This window comes from Rhyacophila brunnea, unplaced genomic scaffold (assembly GCF_057557595.1).
Source record: "Rhyacophila brunnea isolate RB1 unplaced genomic scaffold, BYU_Rbru_1.0 scaffold_10, whole genome shotgun sequence".
Lineage (NCBI taxonomy): Eukaryota > Metazoa > Arthropoda > Insecta > Trichoptera > Rhyacophilidae > Rhyacophila > Rhyacophila brunnea.
Window position 1 is genome coordinate 29,480,085 of NW_028232752.1, and position 12,293 is coordinate 29,492,377.

At 34.0% G+C, this 12,293-nt stretch overlaps 1 protein-coding gene across 1 annotated transcript in view; it reads right to left on the reverse strand.

Moving 5' to 3' along the window:
- Positions 1-12,293, reverse strand: part of qless (decaprenyl diphosphate synthase subunit 1 qless) — a 251,390-nt gene that overhangs the window by 60,664 nt on the left and 178,433 nt on the right. Inside the window, exons 3-4 of the mRNA XM_085948813.1 lie at positions 9,799-9,938; positions 9,346-9,487 (exon numbers count right to left, since the gene is read on the reverse strand). Coding sequence (XP_085804939.1) covers positions 9,346-9,487; positions 9,799-9,938 — 282 coding nt within the window. The remainder of the gene's footprint in view (positions 1-9,345; positions 9,488-9,798; positions 9,939-12,293) is intronic.

Here is a 12,293-nt window from a genome sequence, read left to right on the forward strand (position 1 = left end):
GTGAGCAGAGCTGAATTAAATTTGAAAATGGTCCGAGTTGAATGATATTAGAATCATTTACAATAGTATAAAATATGAAATAGTAAGTAATATTAGTGACGCTTAGTTCACGTACAAGGGTTTATAGTGTGTAGTAACACAGCTAAATAATATGGGGGATAAATTTGGGTTGATCAATAATATAATATTGAGTAGGTACATTGCAATAGTCGAAATCACACCGATCGAATATTCTTAACAATGATACATAATTAGTAACTTAGGGTATCGATGAATTTAACAAAAGACAATTTATTGTCGTTGTGGAGATATCAGAAACTCGTCTCGTCAGCAACGCGTCGAATAAGTCGATGTGACGTCACCGTTATTCACAAAGCACACGTTGCCAAATGGGGTTCTGCACATTGGTGGAATGCAACTTTTTAGTTTGAAAAAAAAACATCTAGTGCTGCTAGCAAAAAATCGCATGCGTCTCTGGCTGCGAGTGGAAGCCGCCAGAACGCATACGCACACCTACGAACTGATAATTCCTATACCATCGCCGCATCTCAATATATCCACGTTTCGAGTCTTTCGAGAGGTTACGCGCGACTGTCACTACGTGCCTATGTGCGCGGTCTTCATATGCATCATCGGAGCGACGTTCTTAGAAAGTTTGATTTATAGCTGTATGGCAGACGAGGCGAGTTTAGATGTGACAGCCGGCTTATTTTCCGGCGGATAGAAAGTGTACAAGCGTGGCAGTGTTTGGAGGGGGGAATAATGTTTCATCGGAAGTAGCGACGCGTTGTCTCATGAAATGTTGTTTTTATTAAATTTGACAAATTTGTACGATGTCGAGAATTTAAACTAAATTTAATTTTAGTCACGGCATGTCATTCATTGCTTCAAACAAATGATTATCCATGTACATTAGAGTGGCGGCAAAAATTCACAAATTAACGTGATAGAAATACGAGTAGGTATGCATACTTACTTATTAATGAATAAAAATAAAATATTATTTTGAAGATGATCCTTGAATACATAATATTATAGTAACTGTGCAAAATAACAAATTGAATTCTTCACTCACATCACTTGGTATTCACGATACCTATAGGTACAAAAAAGTATTTCAATATAGGTACGTGTTTCACCGCATGGTGACATGGTGAGCAGTATTAAGTAGACATGGGTACCAAAATTAATTGTTTTTGTTTCCGTAATATTATAACTTATATTTATTAGTGTTGTCGAGTGGGGGTTGAAGCTCTCGAAATGGCTGAGAGAGTGGCTGTATAGACATATCCTCAAAATTCCTAGGACCGAAAAGTTCTGCGTAGTATCAAAACCAGAAAACTACAGTACCTCGGCAACATTATGAGAGGACAAAAGTATAGCATTCCCCAATTTGTCACCCAATGAATGATCAACGGTAAGCGTAGCAAATGACGACGCCGAATCTCGTGGCTTAAAAACCTCCGCGATTGGTACGAGTGCAGCTCCACTGAACTGTTAACGGGTAGCAGATGATAATACAAATATCGCTTGGTGGAGCGCGATGGTGGCCAACCTGCATCAGGCGATGTCACGATAAGAAGAAGAGGTGTACAAAAAGGGTTAATATATAATAAGTAATTTTCATAAACATACAAACTAAAAAGTGCAAATATTTACCATACTAATGGGTATAAGAAAGAGTTTATAGTGTATTGATTTTGTGATAGGTATCACATTTTCCACATCCTCCACATCCTCCCCTAAACTCATCGTTACCAATCATCATAGTACATCAGATGCTATGGCCGTCGTACATAATAATATAAATATCGATAATTTTCGATACCGACTACTGACACCAGCGCATCTATTCTATATACAAAACTGCTATCGGCGGCTATATAAGGTAGTTTATCACATTTATGTAATGAATCGGTTAATTGTTACAATAAGTTAACGGTCTGAACTGACAAAAAGTGCTATGTTTTAACAGCACATCTCTTGGCTGTGATAACTTTTAGAGCGAGATAGACCGTTTGGACAGTTTAGACGGCTAACTTACTGTAACAATTATAATACATAAATATGATAAACTATGGGCAGGTATCGCTATTTCTTATTTCGATAATATGATGGCCCTAATCAAACTCTTCTTTGGGACGTGACGTCATAACAATATATAAACGACCCATAATATGCATGCATGCTCAAAGCACTGATTTCTTACGATCGCTTTGCCTCGTATATTATATGCTGCATCTAATTGAAACTACTCCCATATTCTTGTAGGTACATATATTATAATTATATGAACGTGTGTATACAGTGAACAAGTCTGTGTGTAATGAGGTAGAAGCGCTTGAAAATAAAAGCTCTGATTAAAACTAGTCATGCAAATAACACGTGAGACATCGTCACCACGAGTCGTTGCTTGTTGCAAACCAGACAGAATGGCGTCAATATTAACAAATTGAGTATGCTTGTCACAATACATACCCATATTATTTTATTATCAGTGATACGACAATATGCCACACCCCTGTTTATTTATATTAGAGTGCATATTTTAATAAAACCCTTAATGTACTATGATCCCTATTATGCCACGAAAATCTACCTTCATATCTGTGATTATGGATAAGTGTTTTGTCTTTCCTGTAAAATTTCAATTGTCACATAGATGATTTTAATACTACAAACATACGCCCTTACAAACCAATCCGCCCTGTACTACACCCCGTCTAAAACAGGCGTATCACGAATCCCTACGTTTTAATGTGAATCATCACCAGTTGTCAGCTTTTGTCTATGTGTCAGGACCAGTTACCTAAGACTGGAGTCGGCGCGCACTAAAGGGTGTTTTGTTAACTTTAAGTTAAGAGTAACCATGGGAGTGAATAATAAAATTATCAATATAATGTATATCAAACGCTAACATAAAACTGTCAAAAAGATATCTTCGAGAGCTATCGAGGGATATCGTGAGCGATCAATCACTCGATAATGTTTCGTATTTTTTAGGAGTGGACAATTGATTAAGAAACTTGCGCAATGTTCCCTTCAAATTCTTACATATTCTATTCTATGCCAGCACCTATACGGAATACATTATTATTTTAATATTTACCCATTTAAATACAGATGAAACAATACATTTACCATTAGACGCAGTTCATGCCATACAAAACACGCCATTGTGGTTATGACATCTACAAGTATGAATGACTCGTAAAATAATAGATTTTAATGTGAAATGTTAATGTCCATTGTCGATGGTCAACTTTCACAGAGAATATGTATAATATTTCAATCATAATGCAACAGGTGTTAAAATTATCAAAACATTTATTTCAAACGATCGTTATAAAGTTTTCATGGAAAATATTGTCAATAAAGAATTATCATTTAATTTAAGGGGGGACATGCTCGTCGAAGGTCAAAATTGAGTTTTTATTGTATTTTCAAACCATGATCCTGGACACTCCTTAAACGTTGTAGATAATCTATTTATATAATTTTGAAGCCTTATTATCCTTTATAGTTATTTTAAACATTTTATGACTGCATGAAGTATTTTTGTTATATAAAATAGTATTCTTTTAAACCTCTCGCTCTAATGTTTTAGAATATAGTCATATTTCGGTACAGAACTGTGCAGTGGTGTTAAGAGTTTTTACATTTATTAATTTTTAAACGCATTTATAAAACCATTAGCATAATTTATTACGAGATAATTTTTGTAAAATATTCACGATAAAAAATTATTTTGATAATCTCTGTGATCCCAAATTTGACAAGAATTAGGCATTTTATTATTCAAAAAATCGGCAAGATTAACACATTTGAAGATGAATCTAAAGATACTTATTATAAGCTATGTCTTTGACCATTCAAGTGTGATAAAAATCTTATGAATAATGATTGCTTTATAATAATTATTGACCTAAGAATAAGGTAGTGTTTTTTTGAAATACGCCATTTCTTTTGTCATTCCCTAGTGGTTAAGCTACAACATACGGCCGTAGCCATAAAATGACAAACTACAATTAAAGTAGGGAGTAAAATTATGTTAACGCGCGTGTTTGAACATGTACCTAACCGAATTTTTTTTTATTTTTTTTTAAACGGTACATGTTCAAACACGCGCGTCAATATCATTTTACTCCCTACTTCAATTGTAGTTTGTCAATTTATTGCTACGGCCGTATGATGTAGCTTAACCACTGGGGAATGACAAAAGAAATGGCGTATTTCAAAAAAACACTACCTTATTCTTAGGTCAATAATTATTATAAAGCAATCATTATTCATAAGATGTTTATCACACTTGAATGGTCAAAGACATAGCTTATAATAAGTATCTTTAGATTTATCTTCAAATGTGTTAATCTTGCCGATTTTTTGAATAATAAAATGCCTAATTCTTGTCAAATTTGGGATCACAGAGATTATCAATATAATTTTTTATCGTGAATATTTTACAAAAATTATCTCGTAATAAATTATGCTAATGGTTTTATAAATGCGTTTAAAAATTAATAAATGTAAAAAATCTGAACACCACTGCACAGTTATGTACCGAAATATGACTATATTCTAAAACATTAGAGCGAGAGGTTTAAAAGAATACTATTTTATGTAACAAAAATACTTCATGCAGTCATCAAATGTTTAAAATAACTATAAAGGATAATAAGGCTTCAAAATTATATAAATATATCATCTACAACGTTTAAGGAGTGTCCAGGATCATGGTTTGAATATACAATAAAAACTCAATTTTGACCTTCGACGAGCATGTCCCCCCTTAAAGTAAATCATATCTCCCGATGTCGGACGATTAGCGTAGCGTGGTTCAGAACATTTTTTTGTGGTAAAGAATACTTTTAACAGTTTTTTAATTTAGTGTGTTTAGCGTAATTTAATAATAATCAGACGTGTCCTTAATTGATATATTTTTTTAATCAAAGGTACTAGTACTAGTTTGAAACATTTTTTTACAGACATACCGAAAATATTATCCTTATATGGTATAAGGATACATTTTTAAATCATACTATATTCTCGACACTACAATTTGGGGTTTGGCCTGCAGGAAACATCTCTGCTAGTGTCCACTTGCCTTCGCTTCGGGGACGCTGTGTATCTTTCCACACAGTCTACGTTCGCCCAACTCTCACTTTCTCGTCTGGTCTATTAAAGACGAGCATCGGTTGTTGGGTGTCTTCAATCATTTATAAATGGCTTGCTCAACGAAGTCGTCCACTTTTACTTGTGAAACAATAGAAGGAGACCTTCCCACCTCCCTCGCCATGTGCCATATTTTGCTCCGAAGAACATACCCAAAATCTATATTCAAATATAACAAGGTTCCTCTTACATTTTGTGATAATGCCCAGAATTCCGATTCACGTGTTAATATAGGCATGATGATGTTTTTGTATAGTTTTAGCTAATTTTCTTTGGTCTGTATTCAACCAAAACTCTTAGGTTATCAGTATACGTATGCACCGATATATAGGTTACCACCAATGAATAAAAAGGGCAGATACGAGTATGCAGTATGATAAGTGCCATCGTGCAGATTAAGTGGCAATGGGCCGGACTATTCCCGTCACACAGTGGTACCCGAAAGGCACTAAACGATCACAATGTCGACTAAAAAACCAGATGCCGGATCGACCGACCCATAAAGTTCGGCGGATATACGTGACAGCGAAAAGCTAGACGAAGAAGATAGCATTGAATCGACCTCGGCTAATGATGATAAGTGATGATGGAAATTGTTTAATAAATTCAAAAAATACTATTTCTATACTCTATTTATTTCCTACCCACTGTTTTATAATTTTTGTATTTACTACCATCGTGCGCTGTATTTTTTTTTAATTATTTTGTGTCATGTTTTGAACGTTTTACATTTATATCTTGTAATGTTTACTATTTTGAAAATAAATAAGTTTAAATTTTAATTTTAAAATTAAGGTACAAAATGAATTATGATATCTTAAGTTAGATCTTAATTGATAGCTAAAATGATGTTTCAAATTCATTAGTGGGTTTTTAATAAAACGTTGCGTCGTTCAAAGCATACAATATTTGCTCTAAAACCAATTATATCAGTTCATGAAAGTGGTTAATGTCGATAAAATCTATAGGTTATGTCGTACCTACCTATAATTTTAATAACAAACTAATGCTACGTAAAAAAGTGAATATAAATATAGCAAAAAAAACCTCCGCGTAAGAGGTAAACGAACTACTCGTAAACAAATTTCGCTTTCAGGAATCGAGCCAATATTATTTATTTAGGTACTAAGAGTATTGCTAGTTGAACAAACACGCGTTCACGTTCAAAGCTAAAACTGTGAACCAGGGTTATTAGAGCAAGAAAATTGCAAAGCCATGAACGAAAAAAAATACTATCAAGTAAATAGGTAGGTAGACGAACTACTGACATTTAATAGTCAACGTTGTGCGTGAATGAACAAAGGAATTGATAGAAACGCCGATACGTATATATATTACGAGCACCTAATACTTATTAGCAATTTTATTGCGTGGTAATTTTTTTTAAATGTTTGTAATAAATGTCCGAGAAATACAGTAAGTCAATTAAAAACACAAAGCGATTGAATCTTTTTTGTTTCCAGTACAAAATAATATTATTCAAATATTATATTTTTGCATCCACTAAAAAACAAGGCAGACTAAATTAAGGCCTGAATTGCTAATTACAACGGTAGTGCCAGTTACTGATATTATTCGAACACAGTACGGTGTGAATATACGCTTCATAACTTTTCACTCAGGCTCTAGGATGAAAATGATGTATATATATGATATATTCTAAATATATTTTTTTGCATATACATATTACATATTTATTTATTTGGTACTACATATTATATTAATACAAGTAAATATCATTTGATCTAATTGTATGCAATGTTATCAGGCAAAGAGGCGTATCAGTGTAGTAAATAGTGCAAATAAAGTGCAAAGTTATAAAACGTATACTCTACCTAACCTATTCGTAATAAATGAAGATTTTCAATTGCATAGTTCGTTCAAATTATTTTACCATTTATTTCAATATGCAATAATTATTACCATAAAATTGCAATCGAAGTTTGAGAAATAACTGGCACTACCATCGAAGTGTACCTACAGTTTTATGTTACGGCCAGAGTATAGTGAGCCTTGACTAAAACCACTGTTTGTCATGTCTATCAAAAGTATGTTATTTTGCAGTAAGGAACTTCTATAGCAGAAATTGTAAATGCAGATATGTAGTTCATGGTCCATTTTTATCCACCTGTGCACTACCGATAGTTCACAGTTCTCATGCAGATAAAGTTCAATCTCATTTCTAGATCTTTTAATTCATTAATTGCAATACTGCAGTGTTTTACAACACAGATTAATAGTTCCCATGCTTCTGTGCTTTCGTAGATTAGTATTGGGCAATATATTAGATAAACATTTTAGATATAAGTATGCAAATAATTGAAATAAATTTAATAATACCCCGTGGACCTTGGACGCGATATAAAAACACACGATTTGCATAATCGTTACGAGTAAGTTCAAATACAACTTCGTGAAGCCGGTCATGACGTACCATTACGTAATAAATGCATTGTAATGTGGTTCTCGATTCATTACGAGAGAAACTGGGACAACATTCGCTTCCCATCACTTAAGATGTCTATCGATGGAATCTGTTTTTGTATAATTATAATATACACACAACAACAAATCAAAAATTATTAATTTACGCTTCACTTGTTTACTTGAACTTCAAAAAAAAACAATACCAACGCTAAACTAACTAAATGTAATAATTTTAGTTCACACGAACTCAGGAGAATCGAGAGTTTGTATGAACATTAGCATACGTAGGCCGTAGACAGTCGTAGAGCATGAACTATGTAACTTATTTCATTAGAGACTTAAATGCATGGTTATATTGCAAACCTGATTCGATATATTAAAATATTATTACAATTACTGCAGCCCGATTTCCTAACTATCGTCTCGTGTGGCACCAGACGACATGACGTAATTGTGACGTCAGCCGCCATGCCGCCCGCTCGAGCGTGTATTGGCTGACGTCACAATTACGTCATGTCGTCTGGTGCCACACGAGACGATAGTTAGGAAATCGGGCCCCTGTAGTATAGGTGTATTAAGTAGACCAGTAATTTTTAGTATTAAGACTCGGTTATCTCAGTTGGTATGCTAAATTCGTCAACTTTTGATAGTTGTCAGTGGACGAGAGGTAATTCAGGACGCGGGGAATTGACGAATTCGACGGCACACTGGTGAAATATCTTAACGAAAATGTGAATGAAAAAAAAACAACGGTGAGTTTTGGTAAATGGTCATTGATTTCCTAATTTGTATTATAAATCAAACCACCACATCAGACAACCGGCGATTATCACCATGTCATGTCTAAAAGACAAGACAGCGCGGACGGTACAAACTATTCGATAACCACTTGTGGATGCGACACCTCGCAATAACTCGCAGTAACTCGAGTGTCTGAGTATGGGGAATGTGTCTGTAAAATTGCTATATTCCGCGATTGAAGCGACGAGAAGCTATACGTAGTAGATGGAGTAAATGTGGAAGTCAGTGGCATCTACTACATTTTCTTAACCCCGCCACCTTAAGAATCCTGTGTGCCTGGGTATATTTCGGCTACCCATTCACAGAACAGACGAATTTAATTGTATGCAATATCTTTGTTTATATTATGTACCTACGTAGAATACGCATCCACCAAATGATGATGATCCTAAGAGATAGAGTTGCCAATGTACGTTCCCCGACCAGGTCCGATCCTAATAAGATCATATAGGCCTCCACAGGGTGGAGATTTGTATTAACAGATTTTTGTTTTTGCGAGAAATGGATGCAGCTACTTGCTCAACCCATTAGGTCCATACTCTGACTCATACACAAATTTAAAAACAATGTGTACCTGCCAGACGCAGGATTTGAACCTGAAACCAACGACGTTACAGACCAATGCTTAAACTGCGCAGCCATCGTGGGTGTAATGTACGTTAGGGTTTATTTTATTTCTTATTATCTAATTAAGTTAAGTATACCAAAAATTCGAATTAAAATACGTTTTATGGCATCAAATTCAATGTGCATTCAAAAATAAATGCATCTTTGGCGAATACACTTCCACTATGCACAAAATCAATGCAGCAAAGTCCAATGCTTCGTCAATCGCATATGGACACCGCACACAATAGATAATAAATGGCGAAGCTGTTCTCAGAAACGCTTCGAAACGTAATTAAGGACATTATGATAATGGCGTGATGCAATAGGTTGACTGACCTTTTTGTGATTCCACAGAACGTTGACGCTGGGCTTGCCTCGTCTGCAGTCACTCTGGTCGATGACGTCATCGTGGATGAGGGACGCTGAGTGGATCATCTCGCTAATCATAGCGATCTGGCGCTGCGATACGAGTAGTGTACTATACAAAACAAAAATGTGAACTATAAGGAATGTACTATAAGTGTGTAGGTACCAGTGGCAAAGGGTGAAGGTATGCTGTTAAGATCAGCCATAAATAGTGCACACTAAGCTTTGTCAGTCATACGTATTTGTTTTCATTGAAATAAGACTACAATTTGGTAGTCTTATTTTCTCAGTCTTATCTTAGTTCTTATTCTATAACTGGTAGGTACTAGTAAACAATCAGTACAATTTAACGTGTAATCTACAAATGTTCAGTTATTTTTAGTTGGATAATTATATATAGGTAACTTAAAAACACGAACTTACCTGTTTTCTCTGTACATGTCGTAATTTATTGCTCTGGCCATAAGGATAGCGACCATCGGCCGAAGCGCTTTGCCTTGACCATCGAAATAATATGTAGCTATGGTCTCCAATTCTGGTTGACGCGTATTCTTTACTAGCTCCTGTAATCAAAAGAAAATTCGTACATTAGTTTAATAAACAAAATGCAAAAACAAATAATCAACGGAATATAATCAAAATGGATTACATCTTGTGAATTATAATGGTTGATTACAGTGACGATTATTTAAAGCCTACCTTCTTGAGAAAAATATTTTTAGTTGCATATTGACATATTTATATAACCATTTGACTATTTCATATTCTATAAAAATATTTTAAATTGCCAACGACAAATGTGTAGCTACATTTCAAAATCAGCCAAGTCCACCTTTAGGTATTTTTGACTTTTTTCTGAATTGCTGAAAAACTACTGCTTTCTAACATTTCTGCAATATCAAAATGTGGAATTTCTTAATTTTAAATATTCTTTACTCGAAATAATATAAACTTTCACCCTTGTGACTGTGTATTTGAGAAAACAAAAAGCTGTTTTTCTCCTATTCATCTATTATGGACTTGGCTGATTTTGAAATCTAGCGACACAAATATCGTATATGTATGTAGGAATATATTATACAGATTAAGGTACTGCAAAGGTTTAAAAAAAATATACAACAGCGCGCCATCTATCTTGTAAATAAAAGTCGGATTATGTGTGAAGGATATTTTTTCGTATGAACTTCACGTCACGTAATCTCAGTCAGTCTATCGAATTGTATGAACTATGGTAGGGTCCTAATCCAGAACCTAAAACCTTTGCGCATAATATTGCTATCATACACTTTGTCCAAAATAATTAGATAATTTTTCTTTTTGAAGATAAGGTAGTAAAAATAGTCTGGCTTTTAGGTGCATAATATATTCATTTTATGGATGATTGGATCGAATCAGATTGGAAGTTAACCGTTCAAACTATATTTAATTTGATAGCTATGCAACAATGACTTTTCACTTAAATTTTGTGTAGCACGGTAAAAGTTTATAAACTATTGCACAATTTGTATGCGGAAATATGAATCTTTATCATAACTAGGTAGAAGTGGGTAAGTACATATTTTACATCTCATGCATGTAGAAAAAATCATTTTGTAGAAAAAAAATACGACATCCGACGGGACTTGAACCTGTATCTGCTGGATTCGCGCCAGTATGCTTTTCCAATTAAGCTACGGGAATCTTATTGAATCACGATAATTTTAACTAGTAGTTATTACATGAAATGCTTATCGAATTACGTTATCAAGTCTTACAATCAGTCATCATATCAAGTTTAACAAAACGATTTTTTCTAGTATGTATATGCACGAGATGTTTTTAAATTATGTATATTCAGTATATAGAATGTTACATTCTGAAATCTTGTGACTTATTCGTTGAATAAAAGAAATAGTTGATTTCATATTTTAAACCTGAGAGCTAGTGTATCTTACATTCAAAGAGAAGATGTAGGTACATGGCCTTAATGTTATTTCATGTAGGTACTTTGAGAATTTTGAATTTTATGAATGGTGAATTGACCTTGAAAAATACAATAATTTAAGTAAAAAATATCTACTCAACCCATTCTCAGTAAAATCCGACTTAAGATGTACTAGATCAGAAATACATACAGATAAAGGATTTATAATATGCAAAAGGAAAATATGAAAATACTGTGTTTTACACGTTTAACTAGTGGGACGTGTCTATGTACATAATATAAATGCGGTAAAACAGCAGTAAAACATTTTTACAGACGCGCTGGACGAGGAAAATTCTTCTTGAAGATGAAAATTAACATTCATTCTGGATGGTCAGGTTGAAGGTCAAACGTCAGTGACCGCACCAAGGCTACTACTTCTAACTCTTCAATACACTTTTTCATATTTAAATTTCGCTAAGTGTTTCGCGATGCTAATTTTATTTAGACGTCAATCTAACCGTGACCGAATGTAATGTATATAGTAAAATAATTAATGACAGTTTTAACTAATTAAATCTGACGTTCACTTCAGAAGATACGAGTAAATATATTATTATACTGCTGCGCATTGCAGTCTGACTGTTAATGCAGGTAAATGGTAGCTAAGACTCTATACTGATGAAGTATTTAACGTTTACCTTATCTGATTAAAAAAAATAGTTATGTGAAAAGTGCAAATAAACATATCAATTTTAAGAAAAGGGCTAGACCATCGTATTTTTTTCATACAAAGATCATACGAGGATCATGTCGTCACCGCAATGGTACAACTAGATAACTTGATTTTCAACGATGTTCTCGATGTTCAACAGCTTTGATACCCTGTTTATAGTGAAAATCGTCGAGCTCCTCAAAATAGCCATCAACCGCAGACTCCACCTTTTCATTGTTGGCAAATCTTTTACCACCGAGCCATTTTTTCAAGTTTGGAAACAGAAAATAATCCAAAAGG